Below are 17,541 nucleotides of genomic sequence, written 5' to 3'. Positions count from 1 at the left end.
TCTTTAGCTGCATCAGTCACGGTTCATCAGCACTCGCCTTCTTCCTCCCAATATTACAGCCCATAATAAACAGGCATCCAAACACTAATGTGCCTTTGCACTGTGTCAGTCATGTTCATCGCTGTCTTCTGTTTAAGACAGTTTTCTTCCTCCAGTTGAACCTGCTGTGTACATTTTGAGTTGAAATAAATAAATCTGCTCTCACTGACTTCCTCCCCATTTCATGTCCAAGTCAAAACTGCAGTAATGGCTGTGAAAGAGTGGGATTCAGTTGTGCTTTTTCTGTTGATGTGATTTTTACACCCCTTTTTAATTCATCTTAATCATAACTAGTTTGATAAAGTTATATAAAAATGCTAAATTATTGCATTGAGCAACCAATGGAAGCTTGTTTCCATCATGTAATTAAAACAAATGTCATTGTGACTTTTTGTCTCACAATTGTGAGTTTGTCGCAATGTTTTCACATTTGTGGGTTTTTATCTCACAATTATTACTTTTCCTCACAATTGTTTATCTCACAATGTACTTTTTCTTACAATTCGGACTTTTTTTCCTCACAAATGTGAGTTTAATATCTCGCAATTCTGACTTTTTCTTACAGTTTTTGAGTTTATATCTTGCAATTGCAAATTATAAACTCGTAATTACTAATTTGCATCTCGCAATTCTGACTTTTTCTCACATTTGCGAGTTTATATCTCACAATTCTGACCTTTTTTCCTCACAATTGTGATTTATATCTCACACTTCTGACTTTCTCACAGTTTGCAAGTAAATTGCAAGTTATAAACTCACAATTTTAAGTTTGCATCTCTCAACTCTGACTTTTTTTTTCTCTACAACTGCAAATTTATATCTCAAAATTTCAAGGTATAAACTCTTAATTCCAATTCAATTGCGAGATGCTGATTTTTTTTTTCTCACAATTGCGAGTTTATATCATATTTCTGACTTCCTCACAATTGCAGATTTATATATCACAATTCTGACTTTTTCTTACAGTTGTGAGTTTATATCTTGCAATTGCAAATTATAAACTCATAATTACTTGTTTGCATCTCGTACATTTTTTTTCTCGCAATTTCGAGTTTATATCACAATTTCAAGTTCTAGGGTGCTTCTCAATCGGAAGGCTGCGTCGAAGTAAGGCTGCATATCTCGGCTGTCACGTCATTAAACTCCATCGAAGGCCTTCTCAATTTTCACTGATTCTTGGAAGTCATCCTTCATTTGATGTCCTTCATTTGGCTTATTTTGAAGGATGCATTAAGTGTATCCTTCACGTCCTCAGCTCGCAATTATGAGTAAAAAAAAGTATAAATTGTAACAGTCGCAATTATTTTTTCTTATTATGTGGTGAAAACGAGCTTCCATATAAACCTGCTTTGGAATCTCTATCTTTTTTTCTTCACCCCTGGAGACATTTTCTCATGTCGTTTCATTTTTTGTGTAATTGCGAAATCAGTTCGAACCCTTCTGATGGCTGAAGGAGTCTTTTGAACGTGAGAGCATTCTGCAGCTAATGCATCATTTCTGCGATCATTAAAGTTGGCCTTTCAGTGCTGCTGGAGGACAATGGAAAAGGACAACGAATTCCACGGATGCTGCCCGATGCTCAGATCATATTGATCTTTCCCCTCGTCCTTCGTTTGGGCTCGTAGCATTTGAGTGAATTGTATTTGTAAGTGGTAGAAGGTCCTCTTCTTGTCTGAACTTGCGTCGCACACTTTGCCAGTTCCCTCGAGTTGGCGAGAGGCGTCGCGAGCCCTTCTACTCATCATGATGCATGATTGTAAATGTTCTACCTGCTGACCTGTTTGTACGAGGACAATCCCTCTGTTTTTGTTCTGTTTGTAAGATATTGTAGGCACATGCTTTGCTGAATAAAATCTGAGATAACACTGACGACTTGTTTTTGGTGTTTTGTCTTATTAAAGACCAATTGCATGGGGGCATGGTTTTTTTTTTCTTGCTTCGTGATACCTCTAATCTAATGTTGTTATTTGACTTCAATCTTACAGATCATGCACGGGTAATAATGTAATTATGTAACATCCATTAGTGGAAAATAAAAAGCAATGGATTCTTGGTTTGCTAGAAGCATGTTATAAACTGAAGTGGTTGGTTTTGTGTGGAGGGCATGACATGCACTCGGTTCTGTTGAAGGCCATGGGCATAACTAATTGTGATTTGTCAATAATGGATTTGCCGCAGCCGGTTTACCTGAGGACTGGGAGACTTACTTAAGCATTTATTTTCTCCTTTTATTCCAGTTGAATATGCAACAAGACACTCGTTTGAGTTTTAAAAATCTTTCATTAATAAAACGGATTATTGATTACCTGTGCAGAACACAATGGTTTTGCGAGGCAATGCAAAGTTTATTGGGGCAATGCAGAGAACGCAAAAGCATTGCCACGTATAGTAAGTTTTTTTTCTTCACCATGTCCCTTCATAGACCTCTACTGCAGATTGTAGCTTGTAACGCAAAGTTGAGATGTGGCCCAGAGAGAAAAAAAACAATAGGTGTCGGAGGAAAAGATGCACGAGAGACGAGAGATGGCGTATTTTCCCCGTGTTTAATACAATTACTTAAACGTCACAGTCGTCCGCATACATGGGGATTGAGTGAGAAAAAGTATACAAACAAACATCCAACTCTGGTCACAAAATATAGAAGGAAATAAAAGAAAGAGTACAAAGGTCGGTAGAGCGGTTATCTCTTCTCACCTGTCAAATCTATAACTGACACTCTACGCACATGCGCAGTTCCCATTTCACCCCATATTAACCCAAAAACGCAAAGTGACCGTTACAAGCTGCATCCCAATTCAGAGGCTGCATCCTTTGAAGGCCGATTGCATCACAGTGGCGCGACGAAGGCACGAAGCTCCCGTTCCACCACATCCCAAAGATGCTCTATTGGGTTGAGATCTGGTGACTGTGGGGGCCATTTTAGTACAGTGAACTCATTGTCATGTTCAAGAAACCAATTTGAAATGATTCGAGCTTTGTGACATGGTGCATTATCCTGCTGGAAGTAGCCATCAGAGGATGGGTACATGGTTGTCATAAAGGGATGGACATGGTCAGAAACAATGCTCAGGTAGGCCGTGGCATTTAAACGATGCCCAATTGGCACTAAGGGGCCTAAACTGTGCCAAGAAAACATCCCCCACACCATTACACCAACACCAACAGCCTGCACAGTGGTAACAAGGCATGATGGATCCATGTTCTCATTCTGTTTACGCCAAATTCTGACTCTACCATCTGAATGTCTCAACAGAAATCGAGACTCATCAGACCAGGCAACATTTTTCCAGTCTTCAACTGTCCAATTTTGGTGAGCTCGTGCAAATTGTAGCCTCTTTTTCCTATTTGTAGTGGAGATGAGTGGTACCCGGTGGGGTCTTCTGCTGTTGTAGCCCATCCGCCTCAAGGTTGTGCATGTTGTGGCTTCACAAATGCTTTGCTGCATACCTCGGTTGTAACGAGTGGTTATTTCAGTCAAAGTTGCTCTTCTATCAGCTTGAATCAGTCAGCCCATTCTCCTCTGACCTCTAGCATCAACAAGGCATTTTCGCCCACAGGACTGCCGCATACTGGATGTTTTTCCCTTTTCACACCATTCTTTGTAAACCCTAGAAATGGTTGTGCGTGAAAATCCCAGTAACTGAGCAGATTGTGAAATACTCAGACTGGCCCGTCTGGCACCAATAACCATGCCACGCTCAAAATTGCTTAAATCACCTTTCTTTCCCATTCTGACATTCAGTTTGGAGTTCAGGGGCACGTTCAAGTTCAAAACGGTGCGCAACGTTTTGCTACGGTTTCCGGGTTGAACGTCATGTTTCCTGGAAACGGTGTGCAACGGGGTTTGAGATACGTTTTCTCTTGTTTGGTGGGTGTGTCAGAACTGCAGTCCAATCAGCAGCAACATGTATATAAAGCACGCGGTATTAAAGTGAACTCGCACAATGGGTTCAAGGAAAGTAATTTACAAATGTGTTCGATGCAGCTCGGTATACGCAACAACTGAGGATATTAGAAGACATGTTTGTCGTAAGTTTTATTGTAAAAATATAGGATATCAACATAATGATGTAGTTGTTTATATTTTTAGCTTCATTGCAAGTGTATGACATTTGGTATAGAAATAAACAATGGTAATTAAGTGCTTTTCCTAAAAATGAGAAAGAAAATACAGGGTATTAAAACAGTATGAACTACAAATAAAGTCAGTATGTGTGTTTTAGTCTGAATTAGGTAAGATGTGTGCTTCCATTTCAGTTTCCACAAATCCCTTCACTCGATTGAGATGTTCTCTTTTGTTCTGGGCGGCAAGTGCAGTAACTGTAACATCGGGCATATTTTGTAGTATTAAACACATATTTATACCGACTTCATCTCTCTCACCATCACCGAGTCCATCTGGGATTACCATGAAACCATTTGAATTTAGGTGAAAAATACTAACGTGCCTAAGACTTTTGCACAGTATTGCATATGAGTGAGAGAGACTGAGATATAGACCTTTCAACAACCAGTATGTTCATTTACTTTTAAAATGTATAGGCCTGCTTGTGTTCAAAATTTACAATACTTTATATTATATTTGAAGACTAAAATGTCATCTTTTAATATAATTTCATTATTTAATATTATTTATCTGTATTATTATTCTTTATTAATATTCATAATCAGTTGTATTATCTTATGAAGTTTAAAATGCATGAGTTAGACTATAGATTGCATGGACACATGTGTTTAAGGAACATATTTTAGACAGGAGGATTATATATTCTGCTTAAAGGTATATGTGCAATGCTACGTTCACTGAGCAGAGATGTTCCAATGAGGTTTATACTTCAAATTCGTACAGTTGGCAAGGAATGTTTCAACTGATGCAAATGTACTATTTGTTTACCACTAATGTACACAGAGGGATAGTGGATTGTACCATGTGTAAGCATTAGGTATACATTCCATTTTTAAACATAAGCAACATGTTTTTCTACCTTACAAGGAAGTTTGAAGTCACTCAGTTGTGTATTTAAGCTAAATCCTTACTGTACTACGGCAGAGAAACACCTAAACGCATAGACCTGGCATGACATCTCAGAGTTTCTCTCCTGACATATAAGAATAAAAAAAATTCTTGGCAAGATTTTCTTGGTGTCCGGTCCCGTGAATCAAATAATAACGGGGAAAAGGCTTAATTCCAAGTCTACAATATTAAACATAACCATTTTATTGGTGGCATAAGACCAGCTGTATTTTTTGTCTGTGCTTTTTCCCACAAGCTCCTGTTGCTAAGATACCCAGGAGAGAGACAGGCCTCGTGGCAGGTAGCAGATGCCCAGAAAAAAAAAAAAGAAAGAAAAAAAATCCAAGTTTGATTGCATTGTGACTTAGAAAGTTAATTTAAATTCATGCTTTAAAATTCTTAAGTATTTGTATTTATTGTCACAGGCACAGTGTTTAGTAGCTAATAATCTGGCGTCTACTTGGTGTATTTTGTTTCCCGTTCTACCACAGAAGAAAAACTACAATAAACGCAGTTTGACTTTTGAAGTAGGCTGTATTCCGTGGTTTTATTGAGCAGGACAATCCGCTAAAATATTTTTTGTGTAACTTTAACATAAAGAAAGAAAAAAGCCAACAGTTCACCATATTTCCTCTTTCTTTCTCCGTGGAAACTCGCACGCGCCGCGTATATGTGCCGCGCGCGTTTGCCCGGGAGCGAGCACGTGGTCAGCTCTCCAACATCTGCTGTGCCTGTAGTAGGAACTGAAGGTGTGACCTCAGATTTTCCCCTCACACATTTTTTACAGAGTTGAAGATAAACTGAACCGTGTGGCTCAAGTTCACAGCGGCCAACAAACCTCAAAGCACTCGCGCTCGCACAATAAACACCTCTTCACACTATTATCCACTGGATTTTCTGTGACACCTGCTACCTTTTTGCCTTCGCACAACTTGGACACTGCCTATGGGGGTTTGTGTCCGACCGCTGAACAGAATTTGTGGAGAACATAAGTAACCTGTTGTTTCTGATGGAAACACCACGTCTCAAAAGTAAGGCTTGCACTTGCTGTGTTTTTAGACCGTCTGTTGGTTATCATTTATGTTGTTTGTTTGGGAATAAAAGCTTGTTTTTTACAAAAACCAATGTGACATTTTCAAATTCACGGTTTTTGCATAGACTTTAAAGAAGATTTTCAGGATTGCATTAGATAACAAACAAGATATTTAACCATGTAAATGATGCTAGAGTTTTTTTTTTTTTTTCAAACTTCACTTTCTTTTCTGAGACGCTTTATTTCTAACCATCTGCTCTCAAGGTGATTTTAGTGTTTACACGTGTGCTAGCAGAGTAATCATAATTAAGAGGCTAATATAGTTCATCACAATAACCGTGAACATGGTCACTAGAAAATAATGCAATAGTTTTATGTGCTTGTTTTATCACTTAAAGCCCAAAAAACTTCTTTTGTGAAAGTGTTTAGTTTGAAAAATTTCTTTGTGTTTTTTTTCTTGTAAGTAAATTACACTTTCTTTTTTGTTTATTTGGCAATGACATTCATACATTTACAAGAGTGGCTAAGTGGGCAAATAGAGTTTTATTGGCTTATTTTTTTATTGTCTGAATTCCTGAAATAATTCGAACAAGCTAATAAAACCTAAGTTATAGGGTTCATCTGATGGCAAATTTATACCGCAAAGGTGTCACAGAAGCTCTCCTGAAGTGGCAATTATGTGTCTTTACACACTCAGAGGTGGACTAAATGCATTTACACAGCAAAATTACCTCCATATTGTTATACAAAGGCAGCTGAGTTAAGGCTGCTCTGTGCCTGCTCAAGCTTCAGCATAAAAGCCAGACTAAATTATGTATGCTCTCTGACCCACCCAAGCCCCTTGTATAAAAAGTTAAAAATGCTGTGTAAATGTATTTATGCCACCTTTGAGTCTGAGTAAAGAATTGCCTCTTCAGAAGCGTTTCTGTGCCACCTTTGCAGTGTAAATTTGCTACAAGCGGCTTAGGTGGGTCAGAGCATGCATAATTTAGTCTGGCTTTTATGCTGCATTATGTCTTTACACATAATTTTGAGCAGGCACAGAGCAGCCTTAAAGGGTTAGTTCACCCAAAAATGAAAATTCTGTCAGTAATTTCTCACCCTCATGTTGTTCCAACCCTGCAAGACTTTCGTTCATCTTCAGAACACAATGTAAGATATTTTTGATGAAATCTGAGAGCTGGCTCACTCCTTCATAGGCTGCTAGGTAATTTCATTTTGCCGGGCCAGAAAAGTTAGTAAAGACATTGTTAAAATAGTCCAGGTGACTACAGTGGCTCAACCTTAAGTTTATCAAGCGACAAGAATACTTTTTGTGCACAAAAATAACCACTTTATTCAACTATTTTCTTACGTGTGGGCCTCTGAGTGAGTTCACGAGAGCCACGACGCATGCGCAAGAACTGAGAAGATGACGCAGATGGGTCTCGATGTATGTAGTGTTTAAAATGGTTCTAAAGTGTGCATTTCCTGGGTGTCCGAATCGTGAGAAACCAACGAGAAAACGTAAAAGTGCCTTACTAATGCCGCAAAATGAATGGCTTACCTTTCACACTTTCCCATCAAATGATTGTGAGCATCATCATCTCAGTTCTCGCGCATGCGTCGTGGCGCTCTCGTGAACGCGCGTCAGAGGCCCACACAGAAGAAAATCAATAGTTGAATAAAGTCGTTATTTTAGTTTTTTTTGCGCACACAACGTATACTCGTCGCTTGATAAACTTCAAGTTGAGCCACTGTAGTCACCTGGACTATTTTAACGATGTCTTTATTAACTTTTCTGGGCCGGCAGAATGAAATTACATAGAAGCCTATGAAGGAGTGAGCCAGCTCTCAGATTTCAAACAAATATCTTAATTTGTGTTCCGAAGATGAATGAAAGTTTACGGGGTTGGAACAACATTAGGGTGAGTAATTACAGAATTTTCATTTTTGGGTGTTTAAAAAGATTAAATAAAAGTAAGCATAAAACTAAGAATGAATTAATCCTGCTCTGACCCAGCTCAGTCCCTAGTATCAAAGCATACAGCCGTAGTGACTGTATAAATGCATTCATCTGAGCAGAATTAAATGTGGAAAGACACCTAAATGCCACTTCAGAAGTGCTTTTATGCCACCTTTGCAATGTAAGTTTGGCATCAGACTACATGTAAGTTAAAATGTTGCTCTGAGGTAGCATAAATGGGTTTACACAGCAATTACAACTGTATACGCTACTTTGGGGCTAGGTGGGTCTGAGCAGGCATAATTTAGTCTGGCTTTTATATGTCTTTACACAGAATTTTGAGCAGGCAGTCAGAGCAGCCTTAACTCGGCTCTGTAGTTACTAGCTAGCTGAGGGCATCAGACACTTTTCATAAGGTTTGTATGAGATCTTTGTAACTGTTGATCTACCATGCGACTTAATTGCATGACCACCACTGATACTTTGTTTTCCACAAGAAGTTTTACAACGTAGTCGTCCTTTAATATGCTATTCTAAATGATTTAGTGCCTCAGCAGGCCAAGCAAATGAGATTACTGTGAGTTATATTGACTGATTTTTAAAGGCCAGGTCAATAGTAAAGCCTTTAGCCTCTAGCACCTTGGTGGCCTGTCTCCGTTTCGCTTCATCACCGTCACTCTTTTGTTTCTTAATTCAATCACTGTAATCAGTGGAGGAGCAGGATGTTTTGGATGAAATGTGTTCTGGTCATGTGACCTGACCCATTGCAAGAGAGGCAGCGAACCTGATCTGAGATCTGTGTAATCAGGAGTTTCCTCCTCCTCCTCCTCTGCTGCCTTGTTTCCTCTACTCTCACTTTCTTATGCTGAGACAAAGCCTGCAGTAACGCCACTTTGTCTGTCCTCTTGTAAGGTAAACACTCTTTCTTGACTGTCTGTGCCTGTTTTCTATCAGCATTTAAGTGGATTGGACTTGAATAGATGCCTGAATGTTGATGTTTTCAAAAAAGGTGCCTTGCCTGGAGTCAGAGACCTGTAGTTAATGTAATAGTTAGAGGTGTGTGTTTTTTCTCTGATATCCTACTGGACGTGTAACTTGGAGGTTGTAATAGGAAAAGGGAATGTTTGATATCTCTACTCCTTCAAGGAAATACCAGGGTTTGCAGCTTTCAAGTTTTCTCTCTCTGGAATTACAGGTGTTAGTTTGAGAGGGAATGCTTTACTGTGAAGTGTGCTTGTGTAACAAAGTAGTTTTTTGGAGTTGTTGTTATCTGTGCCCGAGGCCTGTGCAGCGGAGCCAAATAAAATGTAGTTCTCCTCATGGAAAAGTAAACAGACTTGCCCTGGTTAACCATAAAGGGGTAGATTGTGTGTGTGTGTGTGTGTGTGTGTTAGAAAGGAAGGAAATGAGAGAATGTCAGGTAGATGCTTTAACTTAAATTTATGCACAATACAGTTACAGTACATGAGTGGTGATGCAGAAAGTTTATGAATGCTGTGTCAACAGTAAATGATGTCCCCATCATTTGCCTGTGATTTAAGGCCTCTTATTATTAATAATAATAATAATAATAATAATAATAATAATAATGATACATTCTATATCAATTTATAAATAATTTCAATGTAATATTTTTATTGTGGGGATTGTTTCCGTTACACAACTATTTATTTAACTTGCATGTAACTCATCAATTATTTATTAAATGTAAATGCAGTACGCATATAATATTATTCCATTTAAGTGACTCTTATGTTAGACAGACAGCACAATATGTCTTCGTGTTTGGTCTCTGAAACTCATTTGGCAGGTGTTGTGAGACGAATAATCCAATAATTGAGCCGCGTCCTTCCACTTTCACATTAATGAATGTAAGCTCTATCACAACGAACAGACAATACCTGTCAAAGCCAATGAACGGCTGTGACGTTGAAGGTGAATGCTATTTCATTCACCTATATATATCCTGACGATTACATTCTCAAACCTATTACTCTATAAAATACCTGATTATTTTATGATTTTAGACTTGTCATTCTGCTCTATTACAGCTCTACAGTGAAACATGACAGACACAATGTTTGGCAGTGAGAATGAGCAGTGGGTCTGTCCCAATGACAGACAACTAACGCTTCGAGCAAAGTAGGTGTTTTTTAATTTTTTTATTCTGTTGCGCAAATTGTATTTCAGCATGTCATTTGACAAACCACCCAATGTAATGTGTGTTGAAATAGATAAGTCTTTTCAATGTGACATGTTTGCATTAATAAAACAATTCATTTCTCACTGATCTGATTCTGATTTGATTTTTTTTTTCTCTTGTATGTGACTGGATTCCACCCAGGTTACATACAGGTTGGTCTATCCACACGTTTCAGTCAGAGAGACAGAGGAAAGCTCAGACAATTAAGAAAACCGAGCTGGATCTAATCATGAGTGTCATCCACCGCGCTGAGCAGCTCGAGCTCATTGAGCAACACCGGATTGGGTGAGACTTTATCACACTACATCACATTTGTGCTTTTTCATGCCTTGTTCTGTCCAGTCAGATAAACACTTTGAGCCTGATGTTTGATGTTAATTCTGAATTTAAAGGGATTTAAATTTTAATAGCTCAAAAAACAATAATTGATATTGTCAGGTTGGCTTAATGACTTTCCCTTATTGATTATAAATGAGATTTATGCTTCGTGTTTTAAAAAGTTTTTTTAAAATGCCACATCAAAAAACATTCTGTTTGAGGCCTCACTGGGCCTAAGATATATACAGTATATGTAATACTTTATCTTTTTTTCCTCAAAAGTTTGGAGTCTTTGTGAGGTTTATCAATGTTTTTGAAAGACGTCACTTAAAACAGTAAAACAGTACAATTGTGAACTAGTGTTGCAATTTAAAATGACTTTTCTATATGAATACATTTTAAAATGTAATTTATTCTTGTGATTGCAAAAAAAATAAAAAATAAATCCAGATTAATTCTCATAATAATAATCATCATTTTTATTTATATAGAGCCCTTCAAAAGCCCAAGGTCGCTTTACAAAGATAGGTTAGAGGAACAGAACCAAATAAACATCCATAACAAAGCACAATAAACATACCAAGTGCTGAAGAGTAAAATACAGAGGTCACTTACAAAGTTAGGTTAGGGATACAAACAAATAGAGGAATACAAACAAATAATATAGGCTATCCATAACAAGATACAATTTACAGAACGAAAGCTGAAGAATGATATTCAGAGAGAAAACCTTTTTTTAAGAGGGAGGATGTTTGACGGATGTTTTGAGGAACTACATTCCACAACCTAGAAGCCACAACACTGAGAGACTGCATATGTGAGTGATTCCTTTAGAGTGAACGCGGGTGAATCTGACTGCAGTAGATGTGAAAGATATCAATAAAAATTATGTTTATTCAGCCAGCGCACATACCTGTATTTACATCCTGTTTTTGGTTGAAGTCCACAGTAGTCGATTGTCGAGTTCACGCGCATAGGTTTAGTACGTACGATCATGCGCCCGAACTCGACAATCGACTACTGTGGACTTCACCCGAAAACAGGATGTAAATACAGGTATGTGCACTGGCTGAAATAACATCATTTTTATTCATATATTGCACATCTACTGCAGTCAGATTCACCGTGTTCACTCTGAAGGAATCACTCACATGGCTGGGCACTTGTAATGACACATCAAGGATGTTAAGAGGCTAAAAGCAGGTTTAAAACTTGCCCCATTGAAGTCAACAGGGTGCAAATTTTAAAAAGAGGATAACACGGTGTAGGCAACACCGATTTTTGTCGTTGTTCTCTGTACTGACAGCACTCCAAATTTACAAAAAAATGAGCTCAATGTTAAAATTGACCGGAGTTCTCCTTTAAGGAACAAACAGGAGCATAAGGTTGAAGTAAGTCAGATAAATATGAAGGACCAACCAAGGTTATGAAGAGCTTTGTAATTGAGAATTAGTACCTTGAAAAGTTTATACACATGGAAACCGTAACAGTAATCAAGGTGAGATGTGACAAAGGCATGTATAACAGTTTCGGCATCCTGCTGACTAAGTCTACATTTACACTTGGCATTAACATGCGACCTGTATCCGGATGTTGTCCACATACACATTGAAAAGACAAGTGTAAACGCGCTTCTGATCGGAATGTTATCCGATCAGCGTGTCCAGGTTCGGAGGTAGTCGAGGACGCATTGTGATCAGATCTCAGTATAATGTAAACGCAATCCAGCCATTGTGTCTGCATTCACACGTGGACGTCACACAAAACCCCGCCCACTGTCATTATTCCCCCTCCTCTCTCCAGGAATTGCTGCTTGTAGCTGTGTGGTTTTGCGATACAGTCGAGTGCGAAGTAGCCTACATCACAAATATACTGAAATGTTTGCTTTCGCACCCTAAAGTTCTAGAACCATTCATTTTCTGTTAAGAACGTGCATTTTTCCCTCCACAACTGGCAACGTTCTCATATGTTTCTCTGTACCGTTTCCATTATGGCATCTATCCACATTATTAGTACTTGTAGCTTCTTCATCCTCCTCATTTTGCGAGATTTGTAAAATGTACCCCGACTGAAAACTGTTTTTAAAAGAAAACCCACCACTTCAGGTCGACTTTGCACCAGAGCCATCTTTTTTTTTTTTTTCTTTTTTTTTTTCGCGGGAATGCGAGATCCGATCTGTTATCCAGATACAGAAGCCACTTAAAGTGGACAGGTGTAAACGATCCGTGTCCTGATTGGCTTATGATCTGATCTGCTTGATCGGATCACGGTGATCGCATGTTAATGCCAAGTGTAAACGCAGCCTAACAGAGGAGCGAAGACGAGAAAGATTATGTAGGTTGAAAGAAGCTATCTTTGCCACTTCACCAATGTGATCTTTAAATGGAAGAGTGGAGTCGAAGCAGAACACCAAGACTTCAAACTGTGGTAAAAGGGCATTATCAAGTCACCATCCAAATCAGTGGACCAGGGGTTTGTTTCCCATACAACAATGTAACTCGCTGCTTAATTTCCATAGTACGATGCATCATTGAAGAAATCAAACAGCTAGTCACGACTGTTTCCCGAAACCATACTGTCCCAAAGTGGTCGTTCAACCACGCTGGTTAAGAATGTCACGCACGTGGTGGAGTCATAACTTCTATTAATGAACCTGTGTGAGATCGAAGTAATGATAGATGTTTTGATATTTTTTGCTTTATTTCCAGATTTAATCATAGGCTTGTTCTTCCGTTCTAGACGGAACGTTTGCACATGCGCAGTCTTCAAATAACGGTGCTTTAAATCTCTTGACAAACTAAAAGCTGTAAATGACATTTGTATTCTAAATAAAAGATACAGATTGTGAATGTCAGCTTGCTTATTTGGCTCAAGATAAGGATTTATTGAGTCCATGTCATGCAAACAAGAAACTATGCTTCTAACCACAGGTCGAGAGCTGTCGTTCCAACCACGCAAATTTGCGATGCTGTTTGCGAATGTTCGTTGGAACTATGTTTTCGGGAAACACTGACTCATTGAACTTTGCTGATAACGAAGGAACTTGAGATCTTAGTTGGCTAATGATGCTTTTGGGAAACGCACCTCAGATGGTTTAGACACAACAGATTTAGAGCCAATTCGTATTACCAGAGTTAAAGTGGTTTGCCACTTAGTAGTTGAAGAAACACTGAGGTGGGAGGTGTGCTAAAATAAATCTATGTCATTAGCATAACAGTGTTAAGTCTGCTCAAGAAACGTATATTATCAATGTTGAAAACTGCCCAATATTGTTGTAGGGTAACACTTTAGTTCAGGGTCCAATTCTCACTTTTAACTAGCCTGGAAATCCAGACCTAAATCTGAAAGATTAATGGTCTGGCGTCGACTAATGAAAATCGGCCAGCTCGAGGGGCGGCACCAAGCATGCATTTGAAAATCTCACTGCACGCAATTGGATAACACTACGACCAATCACAACAAGCCCCATACCTTAGCTACCAGCGGAGCTAACTGGTAGATTAGACTCTTACTGTATACGGTCGGCAAAACAGCATAAACGCCCTTCTTGCAAAGGAACGATTCGAGCGGCGTCTTCTGTTCCTCTTTTAGATAAAAAGCCAAGTTTAACTCGTTCATTGTAGTGGCCAAAGCCGTTTCAAACAACTGGTGTTCATCCATAGCCATCTTGCAATGTTTACTAATGACTTCGACGTCACAGCGCTGTCGTCATCTCGCCTCTGGCCCGCCTATATCAGATAACCCGATGTGATTGGTGCAGCTCAGATCGAGGGGCATATTTAATGAGCATCATTACTCGACGCCAGAGTAACTCGCTGAGCAAATTCACCTTGTGCTCTCGCGAGAACTCTGGATTTCCAGGGTTACTTTTAACTAGTATTACTAGGATATTGACTGTTTATTAGTACTTATAAAGCACATATTGATGCCTTATTCTGCATGACCATATTCTACATCCCTTAATCCCACCCAATACCTAAATTTAACAGCTACCTTACTAACTACTAATAAGCACTAATTAGGAGTTTATTGAGGCAAAAGTCTAGTTAATAGTTAGTTAATAGTGAGAATTGACCCTAATCTAAAGTGTGACCTTTTGTGGTAACCATGATGTATCTTTTTCACTATTAAATAAGTTAATTTATACATATTAAAAAACAGCATGCAGCATAGGGGTTCTCTGGGACCCCAAATAATTAGGATATCAGTCTTAAAGGACCAAAAGATTTCACAGTGACAGCAGGTGTACACCTTAAGTTGATATGTAAAGATATGTCAGTTATGTTCTTTTAAATAAAGATGAGTGTGTTTGTGTGTGTGTGTGTTTCAGGGGTCTAGTGGAGCGCCTGGAGAACATGAGGAGGTCTGCAGTGGGAAACGGCCTTTCACGGTGTCTGCTGTGTGGAGAGCAGTTTGGTCTGCTGGGCTCTTCGTCCGTCCTCTGTTTGGACTGCTGCATGGTACAAACTAGTCTATATGTTATAACCATGTTCTCTACCATTCACTCTCACTGTTTAGTCATTTGCAGTTACTATCTTTGGGCTCATGCAGTGATTCTGAGACACCACATAGTGGCAGCAGAGAGCTGTATATTCAAGCAGGGTCTGAAAGTAATCTGTGCATACTGGAAATTTGCATTCTGTGCACAGTACATGTGTATACTGTAGGGTAACATGGGGGAAGATGCCCCCCTTAAGAACAAATGTGGATTTACTTTTAAACTAACATATTTAGTCATAAGTTTAGCATGTGCTGGATGATGATGCATCAGCGAATGTGTTATTATAGAAACATTTGCTAATTTAGTTAGCACAAAATGTAAAATATTAAAATATTATTAATTAGTACCTTGATTATTATTCAAGGTACTATTATTAATAATCTTCATTTTTCAAGTGTCATTTAATGTAAAATACTAAATACACTATGTAAAATTATATTTTGACAATTTAGTTGACAATAATTGAATAACCAATGACAAACAAGCAGAATCCCAGTAAAAGAGGTTAATCTGAAAGTTAATATTATTGTATGACTTGTATACAGGCATATTTTCAATTGAAGATATGTCATAATAGTAACACTGAAATCAAATTGAATGATTTCACTCAGTTAACCTATAGGTTATGATAAAAGTGAAGATGTCTGAAATCTACATCTAATTCGTGTAAATATTAAATAATAACCCCATTAATTACAATAATTACTGCATTAAATATATACTGCATTAAAAAAAAGTTTTAAAAAAAACCCTGTAGAGCATGCATCATGTGTTCCCTCAGGAGTTTAATATGGGTTTTAAGTATCGTGGTTTTGGATTTCTGATTAGATTAAGATGTGTTTAGGGCAGACCAAGATGAACCACGTTATTTTTATTAGTCAGATGGGTTTATCTGTACAATATTCCTTCTTTAAACATGCTTATTCTTTTAAAATGCAACATGCCTTAAGATTTCTGTGCACCATTTGAACTTCATCAATTTAGAATTTAGAAAAGCCATCAAGCCACAAGAGGGCAGTGTGTAACTTATAAACAATAGTTTACTGTCACTGCACATTTTGGCATCAGACAGATACTTTCCACTGAACTTTGGGATTACAGTTTGTAGTTTACTTCGAGACAGACACACACTGTGACTTGACACAGGACTAAGGAGTGCTAAAGACTGAATGAGGTCCTTAACAGCAGGTCTGTGCCAGTGAGGAGAGAGCATCTGTTACAGGGAGCCCGAGCTCACATCACTCCTGCTCTCTCATGACCTGTGATCATTCTCAACAGCTGCTGTTTCTAAACCTCACTGGAATCACAGTGGAGGGGAAATTAATGAATTGATCATTATTGTTATTAGATTGCTCTTAGATCATGCCTCTGTGTTCAGTCATTAAATTACAATCTGTGTAATAGATATGTGTTGATCATATACCATATGGATCTGATGCTGGGTTATTGCTGAAATTAGATTAGTATTGGAGCATTACAGCCTTCTATGGTCATCAGAGGGGCTTTTAGCAAGTTGATATTCTGATTTGGATGGTTGCTAGGCTGTTACTAGGCTGATTATCAGCAGTTTTGTCATCCGCCAGGTGAAAAAAAAAACTTTTTGCTTTAAAAAGTATCATTCCACTAAGAGCTGCATGTTTTGAAGTATTATTCATCTCTGAGGTACAAATTGAGTTACATGCTGAAATATAATACTTGGGGTGAGAAACAAACCATAACTGAGTATGAGATGCACAATTTATCTGTTTTCAGCTCATATTAGATACATTTTTTTTCTTTCTTATCTGTATTGATTGATATTGAATATTTAATTGTGCATGCATGCTCGATTGATCTATTTTTACATTTAGATTACCTTTGCTGTCATCTAACACTCACTTGACTTTAATCTATAAACACTAATAATTTAATTAATAACACTGTTAAGTGCAATCTTAAAATGATTATCCATTTTTATACTGTACATTATAATGTTGTGATGAAGTTTTTTAATTGAAATTCTTTTCAATAAAATGATTTTGGATTGTAATATCAGCCATTTTATTGGTTAGCTGCCATAAAAAATAATCATCAGCCTATCAGCTTCTTAAAGGGATAGTTCACCCAAAAATGAAAATTCTGTCATAATTTACTCTCCCTCAAGTTGTTCCAAACCTGTATGACTTTCTTTCTTCTCTTGAACACAAAAGAAGATATTTTGAAGAAAGTCTGTAACCAAACGACTGATGGACCCCATTGACTTCCATAGTAGGAAAAAAAAAAATACAATGGAAGTCAATGGGGACCAGCCACTGTTTAATTACCAACCTTCTTTAAAATATCTTCTTTTGTGTTTAGCAGAAGAAAGAAAGTCATACAGGTTTGGAACAACTTGAGGGTGAGTAAATGATGACAGAATTTTCATTTTTGGGTGAACTATCCCTTTAAAGTTGGCATGAAACAGTTGTTGTAGTATTGTTGTATTCCCTGCTGTGACATATATATCTGA

At 38.0% G+C, this 17,541-nt stretch overlaps 1 protein-coding gene across 2 annotated transcripts in view; it reads left to right on the top strand.

Annotated features, from left to right (window-relative positions):
* Window positions 1-5,691: 5,691 nt before the first annotated feature.
* The window catches only part of doc2b (double C2-like domains, beta), a 228,462-nt gene continuing 216,612 nt past the window's right edge, over window positions 5,692-17,541 (top strand). The window contains exons 1-4 of one of the 2 annotated variants that reach the window (XM_079872550.1): window positions 5,692-6,084; window positions 10,083-10,173; window positions 10,376-10,519; window positions 14,883-15,012. In XM_079872550.1, coding sequence (XP_079728676.1) covers window positions 10,097-10,173; window positions 10,376-10,519; window positions 14,883-15,012 — 351 coding nt within the window. In that variant the 5' untranslated portion in view covers window positions 5,692-6,084; window positions 10,083-10,096. Of the gene's footprint in view, window positions 6,085-8,893; window positions 8,944-10,082; window positions 10,174-10,375; window positions 10,520-14,882; window positions 15,013-17,541 lie in introns of those variants that run through there. The other variant, XM_079872551.1, reaches the window with a different exon arrangement.

This window comes from Squalius cephalus (genome assembly GCF_949319135.1).
Source record: "Squalius cephalus genome assembly, chromosome: 5".
NCBI lineage: Eukaryota > Metazoa > Chordata > Actinopteri > Cypriniformes > Leuciscidae > Squalius > Squalius cephalus.
This window is presented reverse-complemented; position numbering and strand designations above follow the sequence as displayed.